Here is a 27,661-nt window from a genome sequence, read left to right as displayed (position 1 = left end):
TTGCATGCCCAGCTGTGTCTTTTCTCTCCAATGAGGGCAGAGTAGGATTCTCCCTCTCTTGTTTCCCCCCTGCCCCACCAACCCTTGGCAGCCGGTGGCTCCAGGGAACAGTGGGAGACATAGCCCCGCTGCCTCAAGAGACTCGGCTGGGGACAGTTTCTCTCAGGGATTGCCGGCACCTTTGACGGGGAGGTACAGGGCTGGTGAGCATATCTGAGCAACAAAACATGGAGAGATGTGAAGAGATGTGGTTCTGATTTTAAAATGGTGTGAATAATAAACCTGGAACATGTGAGTTGGCTTATTTGTATCATCCCGCTAAAAAAAAAAAAGCCACAACAACGTCTGAATGATCCCTCAAAGTATATCCCAACACTCATTCATATGGTTATCTACTAACCTTGGCTTCAGGTAACATCCTTGCCTAGTCACCAAATGACCATAGTTAAAACAATTTGTCACCTCATCTCCACACCCATACAGGTTTGTATTCCTATGGACATTCTCACACAGAGACTGATATATAGGTCTGTCCCTGGGCTTTTCACTCCACCAAATGCAGCTGATGAAGTATGCTCAAGTCTACAAAAGCTCATGCTACCAATTTCTGTGTTTCACTTAGCCTCAAAGGTGCTGCAATGTATACATGTTATCCTTCTGGGACTACTCAAAAAGAGTTGGAAACCCTGCTAGATCATAATAGCAGGCATAAAAAAACAAAGATAGGTTGAAAGCTGGAGAAAGGTATTTGAACTTAGTTAAACACTAGAAAATCCTACTTCTGGAGCCAGAGGCTTCCATAACTGAGGTTACTATCTTCTTTGTGACTGTTATTCTCATTCTCACAACTGCATCTCATTCTATAACATAGTTTATGCTAAAAAGACAGAGCACATAAGCTTTTTTATTGGAGTATGTGTCTATGCTGTTTGCTTATTAATTTAGAAAATAACAACAAACATTCTGTCTGCCTTTTATGAAATATTTTCCCTGGCATTCTGTCTAAAACAAAGCCATTATGCTCTTTACCTAAGAAGGCAGAAGGTGAGACAGTTCCATTGCTTCGCGACACCATTACGCTGATGCCTGTCTCAATGAAGGGCACAGAAAAGTCAACAACTTCTGATCGCTCTGCATTTATGGTGAGGGATCCCACTGCCATGTAGGCACGTTTGGCAACCACCTAAGATACAGATAAATAAATATGATGTCAGTAGTCTAGCCAATTACTCCATTCACCATCTCAATCTTTCCATACTGGTAGCATAAGGAGCTGGAAATTCTTGAAGAAAAAGGGATGCTCTCCAACAAATTATGGTAACATAATTGTACCATCCAATACAGCATAGTAACACATGAGATAGCTGTGCATTTATACATATCTGTGTACAGTTGCCCTTCCGTTTTCACAGGGATCCATTCCGGATCACCACCACCCTGCGAAAATAGAAACTTGCATATATTCAAGCCCCACTGGCTTGAATGGCCATGGGCTCACATGCCATTCAAGCCAATGGGGCTTGCCCCTCTGTGAATAATTGAGAACACGGACTTCAAGTCTGTGAAAACGGGGGGAGGGGACTGCATATGAAAAATATCTATATCTAAGACAATGGCACATAGGACATTACAATTCCTGTTCTTTTTTCTTTTACATACTTTCTGTCTTCTTTTAAAGTATAATGCAATCTCACAAATCTGCTTGATGGAATTCAAATATGAGTTCTCTGATATGAAGATTTTGATTGTTCAGTTCAGTTAATTTCTCATGCAAAGGCAAGAATCAACCAACTGTAAAATTAGAAATAGAATCACTTTGGTGATGAATCTATTGTACATGTACACCCATTCATGGCTTACCTCGCCTATCATTCCATTCCATGTCCCATTGACCTTCTTCCCATGTTTACCATTTGTTACCAAGTAAAGGTCATACGTGAACTTCACAAACTTTGAGATTTTCTTAAGAATATCAATACAAAATCCTTTGCAACATTTTTTTATATAGGCAGTCTCCTCATCTGTCTTGTTCCTAAACAATCAGAACAATACATAATTAAATAGAAACATTCCAATTAAAAAAAGAAAAACACATGGTTTATATATTTCATAATGCAGTATTTACAAAGGAGGAGTTTTATAGAGAAGGAAATTCCATATGATTCTTGATCATGAAATAATTTCCAGTTTCGGTTCTTCTAAAGTTAAGGTTTATCCGGTTTTCTTGGCAGAAATTGTAAGCAAAAATACAGAACACAGTCATTTTATAAGATGAAAGTATTAATTTTCAACAAAAATTTGCTTGAAAAATTTAGAACTGATTTAGAACCATTTTAGTCCCCAGCTTCTTTTCATAACTACCTCTTTCTTTCCTTATTATATTTCTATCCAAAAAGCCCACTTGATGCTCTTAATTCTCAATAGTGAACAGAATAAGCCAAGATGATTTGAACATTGTGCTAGTGACAAATGACAACATAGCAAGCCTGAAACAATCCAGCTGACTTTGCCAGTGATGAATATAATGTAGAAATATGCTAAGAGGAATGAGCAGGAGTAACTGGCACCTACTCTGACACAATTCGTTTCTGGCACGGGACAGTGTTCCTCATGCAGGTACCACTTAGTGGATCCACATTTTCCACAATTACAAATGGAGCCTCTTCTAGGGTCACTATACTAAGATGGTCATCTTCACGCTCCTCGCAGTTAGGGTACAGTTCTGAACGTGGCCACACGTAATACTTCATCTTGAGACGCTTGTCCTTCCACCATCCCACCTGAAACAATAATAAAATAAAGAAAGACTGTTACTCAAACCATTCTCTCAGCTTATAATCTCAAATTCTTTAATTCTCTCAAATTACAAGGATCACCTAAATTTGGCTGAAGTGTCAAAAGTAGCATCTAAAACTAGAATAATATGCTACTTACTGATTTTTAAATGTATGTGTTATGCAACTAGACTTTATTGTTAGCATTTGTACCCTCAGTTTCTATTAGGGTTTGGCAATTGCCAGGGATACACTGTGGCCCCCAACAGGACCTTGAAGGGCCATACTATGAATTCTCCCCTACTCCCAATTTTTAATTTTTTTTCTGAAATGAAGGAAATAAACCAGAAGTAAACCAGAATCCCTGTCTGCTTCCTGCTTTTGAAACAAAAGAGTCTCCTGATCCTTAAACTGTCCATGGGGAAGGGAGGTTTGTAAAAATTACCCCACACTTCATGGGGTGTGCAGGGACATTCTTGGCAAAAAAAAAAAGATGTTTTCAACAAAAATTGAGGGTTGCTGGGAGGCTAGAGGTTAAAAAGGGTTCTCAGAGGGCCTTACTGAGCAGCCCATAGATGAAACATTGACCATCCTTGGTTTATATTGTTGGTTTTCAAGGCACGCTAATAATAATCCAAATAAGAAGACATAATCAAAAACTATAATCCAGTGCTCTAAAAATTACCCACCAATCCCTGACAAACAGCAGTTAGAACCTAATTTAAAAACAGCATCCAAGGAACCCCTCTGAAACAGAAACACCTTGGCTGTCTGTCAAAAGGCAGGCAGTCAAGAGGCCAGGTGAAAATTTTTCATGAGACAAAAAAGGCTCTTATTACTTGCAACACATCTGATACCAGGAAATCTTAGAACAGGTCTCTAAAAGAGATCTCAGTGCTACAGCAGGTTCGTGTGAAAGCAACTGATTCTTGAGATATTCTGGTTAAACAAATATGTAAGCAAAGAAGATTTAAAGGAGATCAGAATAATATGATCCAGGATACAGGCACATTTTGAACCCATGGAAGTCTTCAAACTGTTTTCAAAGATATCTCCATGTAGAGTGCAATAATCTGACCTGAAATTGACAGGACAGATGGGCAAATAAGACAGACCCAGCTTCTCTAGAAGAACAGTGACAGCTGACAGACAAGCTGAATAAATGCACTTTTAGCCACCGCAGCCACCTAGCCATTCAGAAACAAGGCTGCATCCATCTATAGTACAAGTACACCCATCAAGATGCAAAGTTAGTTTTTCAGAAGAATGTTAACAAATTGTACCTCTACTCTTATATAAAGACCAGAACAGCAAGGACTATTACCTAATGTAGTTAATATTGTGAAAATTATGCATCCAGTATTTTAGATCAGTATGAGCTGTTACATCTGCATCTTAATAATAACTCATTTGTAGATTCTGCTATAAAATTATTTATATGTGTGTGTGCTTTGCAATGTTCTGAAACATAGAAATCTTCCAGCAAGGAAGCTCAGATAAACTTACTTTGTTGAATTGACATATGAAAAGATAAACCTTCTTTTCCATTAATACCCAAGATTCCTGGGAAAATGTAAACCTGGCACAGGAGGGCTTTTCATATTGGCAACAGTTATCTACTCTTTAGTTACACCACAAGTAACTGCAAAGGAAAACCACAAATTACACCACAAGCAACTGTGAAGTACTCTAAATAGAACTATCCTTGAAAACTGTCTGGAAGCTTCCATTGGTGCAAAATGTAGCAACTGGCCTGCTCAGTAGCAAGATGACATTACTGTAATACTGCAAGGTCTGTACTAGTTGATTTTTTTTATAGGAGCAATTTGGGATGTACCTTTTAAATTTTAAATCCCTAAATAGCTTGAAGCCTAGCTATTCACTTCTCTCACTCTGAACTGTCCAGCTGCAAAGATTTTTGAAGGCCCTCTTTGCCATTGCCAACAAAGGCCCATGACAAGTACACTGAATTGGGTTTCCTCCTTCACTGCTCCCAGATGTGCCTCCATTGTGATTAGCTTCCACTCTTCTTTTTAGGAAAGTTGTGATCATGTATCTTTTCCATTTTTAATTTTCAATTTGGCTTTTCAAACTGTTCCGAGTATTTTATAGTTGGACCTCCTTATCCACAGATTATTTATCCACTGATTCAACCATCCACAGCTGGAAAATATTTTTTTAAAAATAAAATTCCCAAATGCAAACCTGATATTGCTGTTTTATATACGGGATAGCATTTTATTATGTCATTGTATTGAATGGGACTTGAGTATGCATGGATTTTGATAACCATGAAGGGATCCTGGAACCAACTCAGTGGATGCCAAGGGCCCCCTTTAATGCCTTTAACAGTTCCATTAATTTAAACTGTTTTAATGATGTTTTTAGCTTCTTTAGTGCTATGTGTTAGTGGAAAGGAGGGATAAAATGTAGTAAATAAATAAATAATTCAATTAATACTAGTTATATTCATCAAGAATAATTTCTTTGAATTTAGTTCTGATACATTTACAATGTGACATGAGTAGTCCATAGAATATGTATCTTGAGGTGTAATATGACACCCAAAACTCCAAAATAATCCATCTATGAAGTTATTAGAAATCAGATTCCTTGCTTTTGTATCTTATGCATTACCATTGACACTCCATCTCTGACATTCTATTACTACTGAGGTTTTATAAACATGAACCAAGAGGAAACCAGCTGAACGGATCTAAGACAACCTTCTCTGTTCTGTGTGGATGTAGTTCCCCCACCTTTACCTGGTAGGCTTTCAGTGAATGCAAAGTGACAGCAGGGACTATAGAGGTGAGAGGCTGTTTTGGCTGCTCACTCCATACCTGCTTTGTGGGCTTCATTTCCTTGTGGCTGTCAGTTTACCCTTTCATTGCTACTATATTTGACGTTCCAGAATCACTAAACAAAAGCATTTATTAGAACCTTTTTAGGTGTCACAGGGTACTTTGTACAATCAAGGACTTCCTGGTGTTCCAAATTTAATATCAAGCACCACCATCAAACATTTATTACTCCTTTAAAACTTTAATTTCATTTTTGTAGTAGCTGGGTTTTTTTATTATTATTGAGAAAATCTAACAGTGAACACTTTATTTCAAGAAAAAATAATAATGTGCAAGCATCAGTGACCTTCCCTAAGGATGTGTGATTTTGTGTGGCAGAGACATTGAGCATTTGGCGGAGTTAGGTTCATGGGACAGATATTACAAAAAATGCTGTAGGTAGCTCTAACTTTCTCATAAGCAGCCTTTGCAGATTACTATATCCAAGTGAGATGTTCTCCCCTTAAATAAATTGCTAAGCAAATCACTGGTTCTGAATCATCCCACGTCAGAACTCTGGAACTAAATATGACTTTGAGTCAATTGCCCAAAATCTCTGGATTATGCCAGCAACTGTACTTTTTACATGACAGGGTAAGGTATTCCCTTACACAAATAGTTTCCTTTCACCAACAGCATAAAGGCCAGTCAGACACATAAGCAGCTCCACCTCTCCTTCAAGCTGGAATAGCAACTGAAATAGTCATACGAATGTAGTCTGTGCTCTCTACCTGGTAATTTATATAAATATGGCAAAGGAAATTTCCTGCCAGTATTGAACAGGCTTTTTACTTAATGCTCTTGGTTCCAATTTGGACTGAAGGCAGATTTTCACAACCGTGTTCACATGCTAAGTCAAAGCAAGCAGATTGTTTTGAGGACTTCCACAAGTTGTGTTTTAATTGTTCAACATACCCAGATTGCAATTCAGCACTTCCTGAAAAAGACTTCTGAACATGGATTAAAACTGGGTGTGTCAAAGAACTTGGATCTAAAATGAACCATTTGCAAAATTAATTCATTTTGCTCCTATCCTCTCAATGGCCTGTTTGTATTTATCTGAAAAACGTAAAATTGATCATAAGAAGAAAGTCAGCCTAAGCAATTGGATTCACCAACTGAGTCAAGTTGGGTACCCTGTTCAATCACTCAAGTTATGCTTCATAATCCCTAATAGAAACTTTTTAAGTAAGAAGACCCTGTTGGCAGCTTCTCTGCTATTTTTATGTCTCTTATCTGCATTATCTCTTATCTACAGTGCAGATTCTGACTGAGTCTGTACTGTAGAATTAAAGTAGTTTGACACCACTTTAACTGCCATGGAATTCTGAGATTTGTATTTTTGTGAGATATTTAGCCTTCTCTGCTAAAGCAAACTACACCCTCTGTTGCCACAACGAACTACAAATCCCAGGATTCCACAGGATGAAGCCATGACAATTAAAGACATATCAAGCTACACCATTTCTGCAGTGCAGATTCAGCCTCTCTCTCTACTTCCAGAGCAATGCATTATAAAAGGGTCATTATGCCACAGGTGAAGACAAATACTGTATGTAGAAAATCTGTTTACAAATACTTAGGATAATTAATTAATCATGATGGTCAAAGAAGATTAATATTGGTAGATGCTTCACATGCAGAACTAATTAACATGAAAAGTGCTCCTTCACTAGCCACAAGTTCAACAGCAAAGTTTCAACAGCAAAGTCTTGCTTTTTCACCATACACCTGCAGAACAGGTGACAGTTATTAAGGGGCACTAAAAATTAGCAAAATAGTATAGATATAGACCTAAATAGAATAACTGTTCAATGTGCAAGAACTTAACGTCATTATTACCACTCACTCTTTAAGTAAAATAAGTAAAATAATCACTTCCCCGAATTTTTTTCCCCCATCTGGAATTTACTCAGCTCTTACCATTTTGTTAAGTTGTCATTAATTATGGCTTTCCTTATTGCTCAGTTTGCATGCCTTCTGCAAGAGCTGAAATCCTGCCCTCCAACCTAATTAGCCAGAGAAGGTTAAGAAAGTACACTTTAAAAGCTTCTATGTTTAGCAAAATGGACAAGATAGAGTGGAACAGAAGGGATAAGGGCTGCAGGGGTCATAAATGAAATGCTCTGTCATTATTCTTGATGTCTTTTGGTAAGCAACTTTACAAATATTTCTGAAGACAGGTCACATGGTTTCCTTTGTAGGATAGCAGGATTTTCATGAGTAGGGCACACAAGAGGGTTTAAATTTTATTAATCATTTTCTTTATTGCCTTCCTAGGCTATATTGTGTGGTTTCAAACTATACCCGTGTAAATTACTGCTTTTACTGCTTGATTCTTTTACTGAGTATGAAACTTGAAGATCCTCATTATACTAGAACTTGAGGCCAGCCTGTGATACAGATTCAGGGCTTCTCCCCACAATGAATAACAAATGCATGGAATTCAATGCCACAAGAGGCCATGATGAGCTCCAGCTTAGATGCCTTTAAAACAGGATTAGGCAAAAATGCAGGAGATGACACTATCAGTATCTGTTAATTATCCACTTATATGGATGTTCCAGATGGAGAGGCAACATGCCACTAAGTACCAGTTATTAGACAGCTATAGTGGGAGAAAGTTATTGCCTTCAAGGCTTGCTTGTGAAGTTCTCCAATTTGCTGGGATAGATAGACTCAGCCCCCTACACTTAAGTTACTGGTGCTATGTGTAAGTTACTGGTGCCAAGACTCATCATCTGCCCCCCACCCCCCATTCCCTCAAAATGAGTGCTTACTGCTTTAGAACTCCCAGGTGCGTTTGAATGGGACCACAATACACACACCAAACCATGTGAAGCAACTTAAACTGCTTGCAAGCACAATTTTTCAACATCTGTTACTATTGTTGTCTTATAGAGGCTCACTGGACCCCTGAAACAAATCTGAGCAAAGGGGAGATTGTTGAATTCCAACTTGGCAGGCAAAGAAAACACCAGATGTCTGCTCCTACTGTAGCTGAACCAATTTTGTTTTATTTATGCAAATATCCATTAACATATTTTTTTATATTACTGATACTGTGAGCACCTATGATGACTCCAGCCATCCACAAAACAAATAAATAAACAAGGCCCATTATTATGAGACTATGCAATCAAGCATTGTAAATACTGTAGTTTCTTACACAGACATACTTTCCAACTGTTCCTGTTTTACAGGGACAGTCCCAGTTAGTCTTCTGTTGATTCACTTTGTCACCTGCTTTTAAAATGTCCTAGTTTATCTCAACTCCTCCCACTTTCACTCTTCGTTCTTACATACTTCCATTGCTGCAAAGTGAATTCAAGTCAAAAGTAGCTTGCACACAATTGTGTAACCAGAAGCAGGGTCTTGCCTTTCTCAGTCACCTTGTTTGAGTTTTTAATTTTTACAGGCTTTCATAAACTCAGTACATAAATTCTTTATATGGCTGGCGCTTCACATTCATGGAAATTCAGGTGAAGGACCCCCATGAAAGTGGAAAGCCCACAAATATCATAAGCACACCCATGCATGTTACAGACTCCTGTAATACCCCCCCCCCCTGCATGTTACAGAATCCTGTAATCAGTGCCAGTTGGTCACTCATTTTTTCTTTGTTGTCACCATGATGCCTCATCCAGTGATGGTGAACCTGTGGCACTCAGAGCCCTCTCTGTGGGCACATGTGCCCTCGCCTCAGCACAGAGTTTGCCAGAGTTCGTTATTAGAAAGCCAGAGAGACACAGCACTTTGCGGTAAATAAGTGGTGTTTGGGTTGCAGTTTGGGCACTCAGCCTCTAAAATGTTCACCATCACTGCATGGGCTGGTGCTTCTGGAAGGACAGGAGGCTGAGATGAAAAGGTTTGGGAGGAAGCAGAGTGGGATGAGGAGGTAAATGGTCTAGGAAGGGGTTTAAAATCTGTTTGAGGCATCATGTTGGTAAACTGAAAAGTGAGTGATGGGCTGGTTATGACCATTGTACTGGCAATATGGGAAAAGAAGTGATGGGCTTGTGCTGTTGGAAGGATAGATGACTGAGAGGAGGACTGGGAGAAAGATGTGTGTGGTGAGGAGGACAATGTGCTAGGAAGGGAACTAAAATCTCAATAAGGCATCGTGCTGGCAAGATGGGAAAAGGCTTGACAGGCTGGTGCTGTTGGCAGGACACAGAACAGAGGGGGAGCGAGGCATCTGAGTTAGTCAAGAAGAAGCAGCTGTTGTTGTTGTGGTTGTGTGCCTTCAAGGCATTTCTGACTTATGGCGACCCTAAGGCAAACCTATCATGGGATTTTCTTGGCAAGATTTGTTCAGAGGAGGCTTGCCATTGTCTTCCCCTGAAGCTGAGAGTGTGTGACTTGACCAAGGTCATCCAATGGCTTTCATGGCCCAGCTGAGATTTGAACTCTGTTGTCCAGAGTCATAGTCCAATGCTCAAACCACTCACAAATATCAAATCCACAAAAGAGAAACCATGAATGTGGAGGACTAACTCTAGTCGTTTTCTTGAAGTAGTTATTCATGTTCTTCCTCTTTAATAAGTTTTGCCCTCTTGTTGCCTGGTCCTTTTAACCACATTCTATTTTTGCTCAGCCACATGTGTCCAGTTTTCATCTGTGGAATGTTGGAGGGTGTACACAGAATGTGTGCTTGCCCATTCTCTTTGCAGATGTAAAGTTTAAACCAACCCTTGTTGAATGAAACACTGTTTAATACAGGAGAAAAAGCACAGTGTAGCATAAAAGATAGCAAAATAAATAATGACTTTAGTGGGTTCACCACTATTTGACATTGATGGCATTAAAGCACACACAGTCTTAAAATAGCATGGCCCATATGGTTAAATCTCTTTGTGCATCTTGCCAGCCCCTGAAACTCCTATATTGGCGTCAGGTGAAAGTGAATGAGGAATGGGAGAAATTTCACACTCATGCTGCATCTTTCTAAAACCGAAGCCTCCTCCCACATCCACTTCAGTAAACAGATCAGACCTCCAATACTTGATAAATGGATATAGACAAGTAATGCATGACATTCATCTCTGAAATTGGGTACCCACTCCTTTGCTAGATAACAGACTACTAACACTTAGATTCTGAGAAGGGAGGGGTTGTAAACCAGCAAATGTAACCAAACCCAACTTCCCTGAAAATCTGGTCAAGGAAAAATTGTGATAAGCTATTCATTGTCTGTGATGGAGAGCACATAATAAATATTATAAAATATACCCAGTGGAACAGATTCTTGGCTTCCCAAATAGTATTAGTCTTATCAAGCAAAATAAGAACACCCCACATCTCTGAGAACTCCTGTTTCTAAAAAAAGTCAGATTGGACATGATGGGAACAAAGATGTATCTTGGGAGCCATCAATTATTAAACTGGGATCTACAAGAAGTATTAGGAAATGGTGGAGAGCAAGATCAGTAAGGGCCTGATCCTCTTAGTTCAGGTCATAGCTTGCTCTGAGGCCTGAATGCTCTGCTGCACTGAGATACCATCAGCACATCATCAGACCTGATCCATTATTCATTTGGACTTTGCATAGGTACCTGAACTAATTACAAAGTAGAGCTCAATATTAATTCAAGCAATGAATTAATTATGGAGCTGGAGCTAGTGGTCTTCTCTGTTCCCATATATCTCTTTTCTTAGTCTAATACAAAACACTAAAGTTGAAAATTTGGCCATGTCTGAAAAATGCAGAAGACGGTTATAAAATCTGGCTTCGTTGCATTACTGTTTTCACTGCCATGCCATGTGAAGGCATACAGTTGAGTGACCTGACAAGAGTTTGGCCAAATCTTTATGTATAGGACCAAATATGAACAATTCCATGTACATACATGTGTGTAGAATTCACTGAGAAATCTGGTGCCATCAGGGTTACTCATCACAAGTATAGACCTTACAGGACAACAGATGTAGACACTAAGCCAGGGGTAGGCAACCTGCGGCTTGCGGGCCAGATGCAGCCCAGCAAGGCCTTGGGACCGGTCCCAGCCCAGTCCTGCCACCGATTGCCGCCGGGGCCTTTGGGGGGCAATTGTCTATAGAAGCCTCAGAAACATGCATTTATATTAACATTTTTTAAAAAATCAGCAAATTTTTTCACGTGTCCTCCATTTTTTTAAAAAAAGTGTCTTCCATTTGAAAATTTTGTCCTACATTTGTCCTGGTTTATTTATATATTTAATTTTTTTTTAATTTTTAATTTTTTAATTTTTTGGCTTCGGCCCCCCAGTTGTCTGAGGGACAGCAACCCGGCCCCCGGCTCAAAAAGGCTACCTACCCCTGCACTAAGCTTTTGGCCTGATAAACAGAGGTGAGGACAAGACACTGTGACCCATCTTGGAGCACATGGATAAGCACATGAAATCGAAGGTGGGAACAGGTATAAATTCTGTGAACTGTATGTTGTCAATTTCTGTGAATTGTCAACTTCTGGGTGTAAATTCTGGGACATTAACCTGGCTGCAGAGTCCTTACATCAAACAGGTAGACATGTAGATAAGTGGGTAGGACTACACAGCATTGTAGTCAGTGATATAGTACAGTGAAGGGTCATAGAGGTGAAAGGGCGATTTGATTATGGTATCTCTAAGGTGACTCTATCGCAGGGTTTTCTGGGGCTGAGAGTTTGTGACTCTACCAAAGTCACTCAGTGGGTTTCTATAGTCAAGTGAAGAATCAAACTCCAATCTCCAAGTCCTAGGCACAGACCACTACACCAAGTTGGCTCTCTGTATTTTTATGAGCTATTCTCTATATTATCCAAAGTGATAAGGAATGGCTTCACAAAAGACTTCTTTGTGGTACAGATGAAAACTGATATAAATTATTTTAAATTAATACAGTTACCTGCACTTTGGAGCATTTTGTGGAGGTGTTGCTACAGAGACAATCCTGGTGAGGGCCTGCACTTCAAATCTTGCCACTATACTATAGAATGTCTTTGAGATCAGTCTAGATGACTTTTGTTTGACAGCCCAGTGACTCTGAAGGTGAAGGTTTGTGGGATTGCATAAGGAGAAAAAATTGGTTCAGCCAGATTTTGCTTGGATATGACAAATGTCAATGGATGGATATCTGCTGAGCTGCTTCTGTTATGAATGGAGTAAAACTGCAGGAAGATGAATTCAAAGTTTCTATTATGAATATAAAATGTGTGTGTGTGCGTGCGCACACACGCAAAAGTATGTAACAAATATAATAGACCACTAAAATAATCAATTATTAAAATTAACACTACACAAACTATAAATAGCAGTAGGGAACAAGGTCCATAAGAAATAAATCATTTATCAAAGGGGATAAAATGGTAAACATCTGATTCTTCATTCAAACAGAAGACAGATGCATTTAATAACTGATATTAATAATTAATAATTAATTTTATTGATGTATTGTTATAAACCTCTGTGTGTGTGTGTGCACGCGCTCACACACACACACACACACACACACATTTTATATTCATATCCTAAACTTTTTTGTTTACCTTTTGATATTTCAGTGAAATAACTATTTATTCCTGGGAATGCTAGGAAAGGTGGAGGGAAGTAAAAAGAGAGGAGGGCTGCACATTAGATGGATAGATTGTATTAGGGAGGACACAGGTATGGATTTACAGGACCTAAGCAGAGCAGTGGAGGACAGGGAGTCTGTGAGATGTTTCATCTACAGGGTCGCCATGAGTGGGGTTCAACTTGAAGGCAGTTGACAGCAAGAAAATGTCTATTTCTTCCATTATGTTTCAGAATTTCCATTTCCTTCTCCCCTTAAAGAAAGCACAGGGTCTTTGGGGGGACCAGGAAAACAGTTTGAGTGTGACTTGTTTTCTGTGAAAAAACAATGTTATAATGCTGGGAATTCCAAAGGACATCTGATGAGGAACAGTACTGTTGTGAACTTCCATCTTATGCTCAGCCTGTTTATATGTGTAAATACAGAGGAAGTGCAAGTCTCCTGTGACTGCCTTCAAAGGAAATCAAAATGGATTTTTTAGGAAGAAAAAGAAAGAAAGAAAGAAAGAAAGAAAGAAAGAAAGAAAGAAAAGTATCTCAGAAGACTGAAGGGCAGAGGAGTATACTTAGCAGTAATGAATCAGGCTTCGGCTAGAACAAACACCCAACTGAAGAGCAAAATGATACACCCAAATCAGAAATGAACCAGAAAGGTTGGGCTTCATGTTTTACACTCAATATTCATAACAGAGTTTGTTTCTACTATGTTACTTTTAAAAATCCATCTCCAAAGATCTTGAATTTTCATTATACAGTATGCTTTTGTCTACACATAAAGTACATGTTTAGACATGTAATTAGTTGTCTAATAATTTTCCTCCTTTTATATTTTCTTCTTTCACTTTTTTATCTTTTTGCTGAGCTTTCTCATCTCTCACTCACCTTCAAGGCACCAGATCCCCTTTGATCTTGGAAGCTAAGTGGGGTGAACCCTGGTTAGTACTTGGGAGGGAGACCAGCAATGGCTACTAAGTGATGTAGGTTATAGGAAGGGAATGGCAAAACTACCTTTGAGTATTCCTTGCCTAAGAAAACTCCATGAAAATAATGATGTCACCACAAGTCGACACGCAACTTGAAGGCTTACACACACATTGTAAAACATGTTTTCTGCAGAAAAATGATCTCAGAGGATGCTAATATTGATGGGAAGAGTATTGAATGTGGTTGCTGTACACAAAGATTATCTGAGACCCACTAACCACCCCATAGTCAAAGGCACCAGTTAACTAACAGACATTTTCTGGCCTGTTCTAGAAGCCGTAACTGACTACGGTCCAAAACACACTGCAGAAATAATCCAGTCTGAGACTACTTTAACTACCCTGGTCAATGCTAGGGAATTCTGGGAACAGTAGTTTTGTCAGACATTTAGTCTTTTCTGTCAGAGAGCTCTGATGCCACAATAAATTACAATTCCTGGAATTCCCTAGCACTGAGCCAGGGCAGTTAAGGTGGTCTCAAACTGGATTATTGCTGCAGTGTGTTTTGGACCAATGTCTTTGAATCACAGACCAAAGAGAACAGATGTCAAAAACTACTACTACATCACCTGTGAACAAGGGAGGGAGGGAGGGAGGAGAAGGGATAATAAAAGAAAACATTTTTACTTTTAGATTATTTTTGTAAAGTAAGTAAGGACAGAAACCACTAAAGGAAATCCAACCGTATCTCTCCGCCTCTACTGCCAAGATCCTGGTCCATGCCCTAGTGGTCTCACGACTTGATTTCTGTAACGTCCTCCTGGCTGGGCTTCCTTTTTCTCACCTCCATCCTTTAATTTCTGTCCAGCATTCAGCTGCACGCATTATCACATCCGCCCACCGCTCTGACCACATCTCTCCTGTGTTGGCATCCCTTCACTGGATCCCCCTCCCTTTCCACATTCAGTATAAGCTCCTGCTGTCAACATTTAAAGCCCTCCATGGACTGGCCCCTCCTTACTTATCAGACCTTCTTTCTCCTCACCTTCCCACCAGGGCCCTCCGTTCTGGTAGTCAAGGTCTGCTGTCCCAGCCCAGGATTTCCTCTGCCCCATCCCGGATTCGCCCCTTTTCACTTGCTGCCCCTCACTCCTGGAACCTTCTTCCCCCACAAGCAAGAGCCATCACTTCTTTAACCAGCTTCAAAACGGAGTTTTGGAAGATTAACCATCCATTATTATTATTTATTATTAACCTTTATTTATGAAGCGCTGTAAATTTACACAGCGCTGTACATACAATCTTTTAGTTAGACGATTCTCTGCCCTCGGGCTTACAATCTATAACGACATGACACAGAAGGAGAAGGGAGTGGTGGAGGGAAAGGGGTAAGAGGTCCAGCAGTTCCTCTCTACCTCCAAGGCCTGGACCAAGGCAGATGGACTGGAGGGAGGGCGAGGCTTCATAATGGATGGTTAATCATTTTCCAGGGAAAATACATACTCTCAAGTAGGATAAAACATATACAGTACATAGCAATACAGGAAATGGTTCAATAAACAGGCACCACAAGAACATCAAATAGTAAGCGACAATTATGCAATGCCTGGGAACGCTTCTCTGAAAAGGATGGTTTTCAACTCCGTTTTGAAGCTGGTTAAAGAAGTGATGGCTCTTGCTTGTGGGGGAAGAAGGTTCCAGGAGTGAGGAGCAGCGAGTGAAAAGGGGCGAATCCGGGATGGGGCAGAGGAAATCCTGGGCTGAGACAGGAACCCGTGACTACCAGAACGGAGGGCCCTGGTGGGAAGGTGAGGAGAAAGAAGGTCTGATAAGTAGGGAGGGGCCAGTCCATGGAGGGCTTTAAACGTGGACAGCAGGAGCTTATACTGAATGCGGAAAGGGAGGGGGAGCCAGTGAAGGGATGCCAACACAGGAGAGATGTGGTCAGAGCGGTGGGTGGAAGTGATAATGCGTGCGGCTGAATGCTGAACAGAGATTAAAGGACGGAGGTGAGAAAGAGGAAGCCCAGCCAGGGGGACATTACAGTAATCAAGTCGTGAGATCACTAGGGTATGGACCAGGATCTTGGCAGCAGAGGCGGAGAGATAAGGTCGGATTTTGGCAATATTGTACAAAAAGAATCTACAAGCCTTGGCTGTGGTCTGGATCTGAGGGATACATGACAGAGAAGAGTCAAAGATAAAACCAAGACTGCGGGCTTGCTGGACTGGTTGAAGATAATTATGAAGCCAAGCCCTCCCTCCAGTCCATCTGCCTTGGTCCAGGCCTTGGAGGTAGAGAGGAACTGCTGGACCTCTTACCCTTTCCCTCCACCACTCCCTTCTCCTTTTGTGTCATGTCTTTTTAGATTGTAAGCCCAAGGGCAGGGAACCGTCTAATTAAAAAGATTCTATGTACAGCGCTGTGTAAATTTACAGTGCTTCATAAATAAAGGTTAATAATAATAATAATAATAATAATAATAATAATAATAAGTTTTCTAGTATTTGTCATATTCCTGGCAAAAACGAAAAATATTTTTTAAAAAAACCTTTGGTTTCATTGACACCAATGCTTCTAGAAAGGACTATTCCACTTCCTTCTTTAAGAATGAAAACAAAGAAATATGCTTTCCTATTGCTGGGGAGGGGATGATCTGAAATCCTAGTTTGCAAATCTAATTTGCAAAAGAAAATATCCAAAACTCAACTGCATATGGTTTAAGTTTCATACAATGCAGACTCCCTGTAGTCGCTCACCAAAATCTTTTAATATTTTCTTAAACGGAGATGCAGGAGATCAGCCTCTATGCCACTTAGAATGGCTAACATCACATAATCTCTCATTATTGGATTATTTTCATATCAATGTGATATAATAAACAGGCATAGACTGTTTTCTTAGCACCTCAGTGTAATTGTTTGAATGCAGGGGGAGTTCAGCTTTCTAAGGATGGGCCCACTAGCAGAAAGGACATGATGTGCATCTCTCATAAGAAAAAAGTAACTGCTTTTCCCTGCACAAAAACCGTATCCTCTGTAAAGACCCTGATGCATCCTCGAATTGATAAACTAAATATTTATCATAACCATGTTTTGGAGCTGTTTAGCAAACTTCGGTTAAGAAAGGAACTAGCCAGACTTAACTGTGAATAATATCAGTGCTGAAGTATTATTTCACCCCAAGTACCATTAGGGTTAATGGAGTAAAATTGTGTTGAAAAAGTGAGATATAGAAGGAGAAAATTCACATTTCCACATTCTTTCTACTCTCTATTTATTGAATGCAGTTAAATAAGGTCAATCAGACTCCAATGGCACCTGACATTATAACTAAACTGGTTCAAAGCAGAAATCTTTACCTCCTCTGACTAGCCTGCTTATTGCTTACAATTTCTGATGAAAGTTTTACAAATATATTTTCAGAAACAAATGTCTGGATATATAATATATCCCTCCTCTAATTTTGGTGCATTTTTTAAATAAATGGGGCTAAATCTGTACAGAATCATTAATTAGGTGGAGAAGTCATCAAAGAGATAATAAAGGAGATATCAACAAGGTAGAAGGATAAGAGAAAAGCAGAAAGCCCCAGGAGGAGAATGAGCAATTAACAGTCAAAGGCAGCAAATCAGCCATGTAAGATGAAGAAGAGAAATGCTTGAAGCATGGAGGGATGACTGGGGCAGCAGGAGAAAGAACAAGATTATAGGCAGAAACCAAAAAGTAAAGATAGCAGAGAAAGAAAAGCAGAAGGAGCAGCTGATAGCACAACATACACAGAAACATTTCATACATGAAAACTGGGACACATGTGGGTATGTTAGGTGTGTGGTTAAGATGGCAAATAAGGAAGAATGCACAGGCTAATAGAGGCTGTATCTGCTTACTTTTGCCTGAGCCTACTATGAAGGGCAAGATCTTCCTTCCTTCCTTCCTTCCTTCCTTCCTTCCTTCCCTCACTGTTGAGTTAAGTGAGTACAGTGGTCCCTCCACATTTGCTGGGGTTAGGGGTGAAGGACCGCCATGAATGTGGAAAAATACAAATAAAAAAACCACCATTTTTTTTCACCCAAGAGAACAGCTTTCTAAGAATCTCCAGGTCCTCCAGTGCAACTCCACAGTTGACAATAGCCAAATGTTGATCATAGAACCATGTTAGAGTACCTACAAGTGGCTAGAGAAGTGTTTTCTAGGTTCTCCAGCACAACTCTATGGTCAACTTCTGGCAGAGTTGTACTGGAAGACCTAGATATTCCTAGAGAGAACATATTAATCACAACAGCAAATAATCAAGGCTGCAAAAGCCAAAGCCACAGCTGTGGAGGGCCAACTGTACAAACTATGCTTGCACTTTGAACTCAGATTGCATCAACTGAAGTAAGCCAAGAACAAATGGGGAAACTGGGAGGAGGAGAGAGAAACTGGACATTTTTTTAAAATCTGGAAAAAATTCAGAAGACAGAGGATTAATCAAGATTGTCCCTACCAAATTGGGACCATTGGAGACTATAGCAGTACAGTGATGTCATGAGGGGCAGATGTCCAAGGATCTACCTCAGGAGAATAAGCAAAAGGGCCCCAAAGTCCTGAAAACTTTGATGTGAGTGGAAGAGTACTGAATTTGAAAGAGTAATGGATTTGATTGCTGTATTCAAGGGTTTTGCTGTATTCAAGACTACTGTCCATTCAACAGGAAAATATACTAATTAATAAATGAGCAATGAGCAATTTCCTGATCCTATACTACACACACACACACACACACACACACACACACACATTTTCAAACCACAGACCAAAAAGAAAGGATGTGAAAATAGTCAAAATAGCTTTTAATTTTAATGTCCAAAGAGGTATGTGTAAAAATATAGTTCTGAGATTAAAATGACCTAGCTCCAACAGTGGCATAAAATGAAAAGAACACAGGAGGATGAGATTGCACTTAGACCAAAAATGGTGCATATATTTTGCATTACACTCCTAGTAACCTTGCAGGAGTATATGGCTACATTGTTCCAGAAGCACGGCATACACCATCTGGGAAACCATCTTCCTCCTAGTTTTGCAACATACTGCACATAATCCAGCCAAAAATAAGCATTTTTAAGGCTCACTGATTTCAATCACGGAGCAAAACATGCAGCTGGATTGCACCTACTATTTAGGTGACCTTGAATAAGCCATTTAACCTCTCCATCACTCATTTTCCTCATCTGTAAATTGGGAATACTAATTCTCAGTGCATCGAGGCTAATCTAATCAATGTTAATGCATCAAAATAGGTGTCTCAGATGACAATATCCTAATTAACAGCTTTCTTGATTTGAGAAGATAGTGCTGTGCATTTAAAGCAGAATTATCAAAAATGAAGAAAGAAAAGGCTTGTGCCTGGCTACACTCCCCAAGTAACTTCATGGAGATCAGCAGATTCATATTAGCAGGCAGCAATTCTCAGCATTAATTTTTAAAAATACATTTCTAGCTTCCTTTTTGTAGAGAATATCTTGAAACAGTGGTGGCAGTGTGTCTTAACAGATCAGAATCAAGAAGGCAACTAGTATGCATTTAAAATGTATTTTCTTTCATTTCAAATGTCACATCATCTAAGCCCATTTCATGGTTTTGAGAGACTTAGCACATGCTTTAAACATTTTAATTTCCACTAGAAGAGTGCCAGGATTTATGGTCACCCAAGGGAGCAGGAAAATTCAGGAATCATTTCACAAGGCGGGCTTTTCTCTTCAGCAGTATGTGCATTAGTGAACAAGCATTTTTACAGCTGAATTTAAGTCTGTGCCTGAGTGACAGAACTCTTACCTCTCATACTGCATTTTGAAAGCTTTGATTTAAATCACTACTTTGGGCCATGTTTCAGAAACAAGTATGTAGATACCACCCTTGCTTTTGGATTATCCCACTTTGAAGGACTACCTGGGAAGGATCTGCATAAAATGCTATCAGGACAGGCTTGGGACCATCACTCTTTCTGAACACAGCATACTGTCACCATATCTTCATCTTGCTGTTGTGTGACTTCAAGTCATTTCCAATTTATGGCAACCCTAAGATGAAGCTATCACTGGATTTTCTGAGGCTAAGAGTGTGTGACTTGGCTAAGGTCACCCAAAGGGTTTCCATGGCCATGAAAGGATTTCAGTTCTGATCACTAGCGCTGTAGTCCAACACTCAAACTACTATGCCATGCTGGCTCCTGTCACCATATCTATATCACTCCTTTTACTAATATCAGTAACAAGCAGAATATTTGCAAAGCATGATGCTTCGGACACCATAACAGTCTAAAGCAGGAGTGAGAAATGTGTGCTTCCCAGATGTTGTTAGATTGTAATGCACATCAGCCCTAGGCCAGCATAGCCAGTGGTGAGGAATGCTGGAAGCTGCAGTTCAATATCTGGAGTGTAATAAAATCCTACTAATAGTCCAAAACAGTTAGGTATATCTGTATGTCTGGGAACGTAGATGTCTACGAGCATTGGACATAACACTCTGTTAATGATTTGTGTGAATTTTCCAAGTGTGGTTATCTAGACTTCAGTTCCATACTTTTTGTAAATTATCCCAGCCACTCCCCAAACCCACCTTTTCTCAGTGGCAGCTCTGCAAACTTTGCACTTCCTGGTCAGTGGAAAGCAGGGAGAGCAGTAGACAAGCATTGCCTACAACTGGGTGCCCAGTGGCAGGCATCCATAGGGCCCACTGGGGATCTTCTAGAGATCCCTCCAGATGAGGTCATTGTTCTGCATTCGTCTATAAGAAAACAGCCAAACACTTGCCTGCTGCTTACCCAACTCTCCATCAGCCAGGAAATAGCCAGGAAATGGCCAGAGGCTGCACCTTAAAAAAAAAAAGTGGCATGAAGGAGCACTTTAGTCACTGAATGCTCCATGGTGAATTCCAACCTTCACCAAAAAAGTGAGTTACAATGGCATCCATCCTACTTATAGCATTGTAATTCACCAACAGGCTGCCAGCAATTATTTGCTTACTTAACATTCATTAAGTCCCCTTAAATACAAATCTGCACACAAAGATGAAAGAAAACCCTATTAAGTTTTATTTTATCACTGTACATACTACGCTATTATTCTATTGTGGTTTTAAGTTTTTACGTAAATCCTTCCAAGGCAGCATACAACAAAACCTTAAAACATAAAAGAGTGTTATAAATGTTTTACATCTGCATGAACATTAGTATTTAAATTCACATTTACATAGAATTTTTGAACCAGAGGATGTTCTAGGATAAATAGTGCCATTACAAGATGTGCTTTCAGTGCCCTCATTAACATATAATTTTCTTTTAAAATATTATTTATAATGCTTATAGTAGTTTACATGTTTACAGTATATATCATGCCTGGAGATGGGAAGAATGCATGCATGCAGCAGCTTGCAATTCTGGACTCTATCACACGGGAGGCAAGTGTCATTAAAACGTGATTAAAACATAATGATAGCATGATTGGGGGGAAGATTATCACACACACACACACACCATGCTTCTTCTATTCATTTCTTGTGCGTAAACTGTAATGGATGCATCACTGAGTAACAACGGAAACTAATGATACATCCATTACAGTTTACGCATGGGACATGAACGGGAGAAGCACCCCAATCATGCTATTACCAAGTTTTAATCATATTTTAATGATGCTTGCATCCTCCATGAGATAGAGTCCTCTGACTATGGAGCAATGACACCAATATCTAAAGAAACAAACAAAGGCTTTACTGTAAAAACTCCATGGATAACTCCCTAAGGTGTTCAGCTAATACATAATTGCTAGTTGCACTTTTGGTAGAAGTGAGAGAATAAAAAGGGTGGAAAGAGAAGGTGGGAAAAATCTCTAAGGAATTGTCTGTATAGGTCAGAAGGCTCAGGTTACACCTGCCCTTCTGTTTGGACGATGCAAGTCAAAACCTCAGGGGCTAGATCAGACCTCATCCTGCCAGACTGGATCCAGATACAGAAGACCCAACCCAATCCCAGGTCAAAACGGCCACAATGTGGGGTAATTTGACCCCTGATTTGCTGCAGAGATTCGTGGAAACTCTGTGGCAAACTGTGGCTGATCAGAGGGCCCCACATGCCCCATACCTCCATCCATTGTTGCTGCTAGTGAGTATACCCTTGTCGTCACATCAGGCATGGAAATGGGATGCCTGGCCATGTGACTGCAGCCAGGTGCCCCTCCTCCATGTAAGATGTGGCAACAGGGATCTGCTCACTTACAACAACAACAGACAGTAGTAAGGGATGCAGGGTGGTAGCGGGTCCCATGTTGGCATAGGCATGAGTGTGGAAACAACCACCCATCCCAGTTCTGACCTGGAGACTGACCCAGGTGAGCATCAGGGCCAGGATAGCATGGGCTCAGCCTGTGCTATTGTGGCCCATCTGCTCAGCCCCAAAGAAAATCAGTTCACATCTCAGGGAGGTTAGGATAGGTGGATAAGTGGATAAGGATAGGTGGATAAGAGATATGCGGACTTTGGGTCACTAGAAACCTATTTAACCCTTTCACTGCTACTGTTAAGACACCTTTAACTGTTGAAGTGCTGAGCATTGTCACATTTCCAACATTTAGCAGTATTGCATCAGAATAAAGTCATATTCCACATGAATGATATCCAAATGGAAGCAAGAGGAGACAAAAGAAGCTTTTGTGATAATTGACAGAAGTTCATTTTTTGTAGTTTCTACTCAAACTATTTTTTTAAAAAAAAGTTTAAAGAAATCTTTGCTTTTTCCCAACCTAACTAACTGCAGACAGGATGTTCAGAAAACACGAAAGCATTGAGTGCAACATGGCGCCCCCTTCCAGCAGTCCCTAAAACAACCATGAGCTCACCCGCTTCTAAGGCTGGCCCTGATTTGAATATTTTCCAACAAAATGTCTAAACATATGTAAACATAACTTTCCCTATTCTTTCATCCTAAAATATGCTTTTCAAAACACTTTTTTGTTTTTTGAGATTTACATAAAAAATAGGGGAAGTGCAGAATCTGGAGGATAATTATACTGTTGTTTGCATATCAGTTTCAGTGGTGCAGGTCAGGTTCACACTTGAGTTAAAATATCATTTGCTTCAAGTATTATTACTGCCTAGGGCACTTACATCCACTGTGTATGAACATACGTACATATGTGTGTGTGTGTATGTGTGTGTTACACAAATAGAGAGAAATTGAAATGACAAAAAATAGTACTTTACAAAAGAGATCAAAAGGTAAAATAAAACCAATTTTTATTGTTTACCTTCAGTTAATATTTATAAGCCAGCCTTATAGTCAGCCATGCACTATTATCAAGTTAAGAAAAATGTAAATATTCACATTACAAGAAACAGGGGAATTAGTAGGAATATGTAAATGTGTTTAGTTATTCATTAATAAACTAAAAATTCATGTACATTTATAATGGAAGTGGGACAAAAAAAACCTATTATGCTTTTGTCTGATTGGCATTTTAGTTTAAGTCAAAAGCCTCCATTAAAACACTTGCCAGAATGGAGGTGACAAATGCTAACAATGATTTTGCTAGTCTCTCCCAACATCACCTTTGTCCCTTTCTTGAGCTTGGGAGAGAAGAATTTTTGAGAAAAAGATTATCCTCCTTATCCAAACCACTTCTCTTGTTTTCCTGATTTCCCATCTTTATATTTCCCTCTTCCTAATCTATCCCTTACTTTGGTTTACTGATTTCTACATGGATCCTGAAAAGGTTCCCAGAGGTGGAGCTTCAAAATTCAATTTCTTAAAACAGGTGAGGAGCCCATATGCAACGCCACCACAGAAAACAACAAGGTCACCTGGATGCAAGCCCTTCCAAGTTGCCCTTACTATATGTTAGTTTAAAAATGACTAACCTTAGGTTTAACTAAACTATCATGTTGCAATTGTAAGCCAAAATAAACAAAGATCCTTATAACTATTTGTATTCCTTAAAGAACCAGTTGGGAAATGTAAAATTTGCTAGCTCTTCAGCATAGTCTCTCAATTAATAATTTAATCAATGTCTTAGATTCCAGAATTAAATTAATGCTGAAAGTCCAACTTAATCCATTTAGTTAAAAATTTAATTATGTTACTGATTTTGTTTGACTATTTCTAACTTAATTGATTTTAATTCATTACTCCCAAGCACTGATTTTTGTCCAGACCAGATATGAGGGTGTCTGGAGAGGGGCGAGGATCATTTGTAACAGTATGGATTTTTGCGTATTTCTTTCTTTATTTAGTGATTTTTATTGAGCCTTTGGGGTAACCACATTAAAAATAAAATATACTGGATAAAAAGATATCAGCAACATTCACACACTATCACAGATAAAAGTAGCATAACACTAATTCCATTAAATATCAAGAATTAATTGACTGGAAAATAAAAAAGGGGGCTAGGGCTGAAAAGGACAATTTTGCCTTCCCAAGGGGATTGAAAGCAGACCAATGTATCTACTATCTAAGAAACACTTTTCATTTCCATATATTACAAATATTACAAAGCGCTTGTGTAGACTATTATAATCTATCTTGGTGTTTTGTGTTGTTGTTGTTGTTGTTTTTTGGGGGGGTACCTAAGCACAATGATTCTTCATGTTATGATTAGCCAAACAGTTTGCAATATTCATTATTGAAGCCATTCTCTCACTTTGTCCATTCTAAATCATATGGAAGTTTCCTCCACCCACCCTTTCTTAAATAGTAAATCTGATTTTGCATATCCAACTGTTCATGAGTCAGGAACATTTTTGTCTCCTTTTTTCCCCTCTCACACACATAATTTCCACACTTTACAGGTAAGAGAAGACAAGCCTTTAGAGAAGTCAGATTGTTTCCTTAGTCCTCTTCCACATATATATGCATCTCAGCACAGATGGAGGTCCTCAGATATTTCTTAATACACCACAAATATGAAAAAAAAGGTATGCTGGCATACAAAACCTTGACTAGGGGATACAGGTAAAAAGAAATGTAACAGTGAATTGTTGGCAGAGTTATATGCTACCTGAGAACACAGATTTCAGTTCATCCGCCATCTGAATTTTCTAGAAATTGTCATTTTTCAAGCAGACGCAAGAAAATCCATGCATGGCATTTGGGTATACACGGGTGTTTATTCTTGCCAATAGAAAAGGATGCTCATCCCAGGAGTGAACTATATTTGCATTTTTAAATAAGTTCACAGGTTTACTTTGTCAGTATGGATAATCAATAGAACTGCCAAATATTTCTGTATCCAAGTTTCCACATGAGTGATATCTGACAGTATTTAAAGATACAAACTAAGAGACAAGAACAGAAAGTCAGAAGATCAAATCTGTAGTTTATGTGACATGAAACTGAGTGTACTGAAGTTTCATCTTCGTTGTCAGTATCCATATATACATTCCCTTAGAAATGATACTGAACAGTAGAAAAATCTAGCTGACATCATCTTACATGTCTCTTTGCTGCCTGTTCAGAATAAATAAAGAACATATAAATTCCTCATCAGAGGCATTACCACCTCTTATGTACAATCGTATACTCTGGTTTCAACAAGATATACTCTGCAAATGTGCATAGTACTGCAGATTGAAACAATAGAGACTTGGATTTGGGGACAACAGGATTGAACAGCATGAGAAGGTCAAAGAGTCAAAAAGCATCCCCTTACTTTTATTCCAATAATTAATTATCCAACAGAAATTTTCCAACAGGTTTAAATCACTAAAATTTTGAACAGTGAGGCTCAAAGAATCAAAATCTGATTTCTAAAATTTGAAATTGACAGATTTTTTCAGACTTAAAAAAACACACACACACACAACTCTAGTACATTCACAAAAAATCATACATCGTTATGTAAATTTATGAAGCAGACAAGTGTCTGAAGAAGAAGAAGAAGAAGAAGAAGAAGAAGAAGAAGAAGAAGAAAAAGTTTAATTGATAATTCCAGAAAAGAAGTGTTGAATGCCACAGGTACTGATTGTAAAGCACAGTTACCATTGGATTATTGTTGCAAAGAAATATTAAGAGGATGTTATGGAAACATTAATTGCCACAAGGACATTTACTGTACAGTGAAGTGATTTTTACCCTTTTTCTATTCAGCACGTCATTCCCTGGCAGGAGAGATTTTCCTCTCAAATGCAGTTGGTTTTGACAGAAGACCCTTACATAGCTAATGCATATTAACTAAGGTTGTCTTCTTCAGGGATGCCCTGTGGAAATTAATCTAGGTAGTGAGAGAGAACAAAAGATGCAACAGATTTTTTCTAGGGGAAGTGACAGTCACTGCATGAGAAAGACAACAAAATGCTTTCTTTCCCTCCCCCCAAATATCAGTGTATAAACATTTCCTCTAAAATATGTGCATACAAATATAGTATCTATACGTATATAATTATCTATATCTAATAATACATGAATAGTAGATTTAGAGAAGCCAAAAGCTGTTAAAGGTCAACTCAGTTTAGCCATGGATTCTTTTAACTCTTCATCAGCAATACAATTTGGCCATATAAATTAAATAATCAGCACAGGGAATATATAAAATACATAGAGTCTGTGTATTTGAAAGCTATGGACAGAAGTGAGCATCATTTTCTCCCAGGTTATTAGGAACCATGTGCTGCTGGGAAGATAAGTTTCCCCAAGGTTTACATTGAAACTCAGAGATGATGTATGACCAAAGTGTTAATAACCTCCCTGCAGGCAATAGAGAAACAAGTGTTCTGTCTGTCCTCCATCAACTTTGCTAAAATGTTATTAATATGCAAGGGAAAAATCAAGTAACTGAACTAATTAATTACTGAATTGTAAGCTGTTTGTATGAGAGTAAAATATTTAGGGAACTATCCATCCAAACTAATGCACACTTAAGTTACATTGTATTCAATAAGAAAATAAATCTAGCGGTGACAATCAGCTTTGGTTGGATGTCTTATATTTGAGTATATGTATATGTATATATGCATACATATATATATTGGCATGTGCAGATTTTGGAAAGTTATATAGTTTTTTGTGGGTTTTTTCGGCTATGTGGCCATGTTCTAGAAGAGTTTATTCCTGACATTTTGCCTGCATCTGTGGTTGGCATCTTCAGAGAATGCTGGCATGGAAGAGAGTTGGGTATATACATACCATGTGACCCCGGGTAGGGAGGAGTGATTTCCATGTTAATCTGTGTATTGTTCTTTTGTGATGGCAAGGTCTCAGGGTGGGAGGATATGCAAAGAGGTTTAGTATCTACTTAATTAGTGATCATTGTCTGTTAGGAAAACCGCTGACCCTGGGTGGTTTTTCATTTCCATTTGCTGAGTCCTGGTTTTGCTGTTTTTCAGGACTGGTAGCCAAATTTTGTTCGCTTTAAGGGTTTCTTCTCTCCTGTTGAAATTATCCATGTGTTTGTGTATTTCAATGGCTTCTCTGTGCCTTCTGACTTGGTCCAGATTGTCAGTGTTTTCAAACAGAATTTTATGACCAGAATGGTTTATAATGGCGGGTTACAGACCGCCCGTTTGGGGCGGCGTGCACCCGCCCCTTTCCCCCCTGTATTGGGGCCTCAGCGGTCAGAA

At 39.1% G+C, this 27,661-nt stretch overlaps 1 protein-coding gene across 1 annotated transcript in view; it reads right to left on the bottom strand.

Annotated features, from left to right (window-relative positions):
• GRIN2B (glutamate ionotropic receptor NMDA type subunit 2B) overlaps nucleotides 1-27,661 on the bottom strand; it is a 327,364-nt gene that overhangs the window by 49,053 nt on the left and 250,650 nt on the right. The window contains exons 5-7 of the mRNA XM_089523788.1: nucleotides 2,572-2,780; nucleotides 1,861-2,032; nucleotides 1,030-1,183 (exon numbers count right to left, since the gene is read on the bottom strand). Coding sequence (XP_089379914.1) covers nucleotides 1,030-1,183; nucleotides 1,861-2,032; nucleotides 2,572-2,780 — 535 coding nt within the window. The remainder of the gene's footprint in view (nucleotides 1-1,029; nucleotides 1,184-1,860; nucleotides 2,033-2,571; nucleotides 2,781-27,661) is intronic.

The sequence above is a fragment of the Sceloporus occidentalis genome, unplaced genomic scaffold, assembly GCF_023333645.1.
Source record: "Sceloporus occidentalis isolate IW3139 unplaced genomic scaffold, rSceOcc1.0.p SCAF_5, whole genome shotgun sequence".
In the NCBI taxonomy this organism is placed as follows: Eukaryota; Metazoa; Chordata; class Lepidosauria; order Squamata; family Phrynosomatidae; genus Sceloporus; species Sceloporus occidentalis.
The sequence above is the reverse complement of the archived record's forward strand: the minus strand, read 5'-3'. Positions and strand labels throughout refer to the sequence as shown.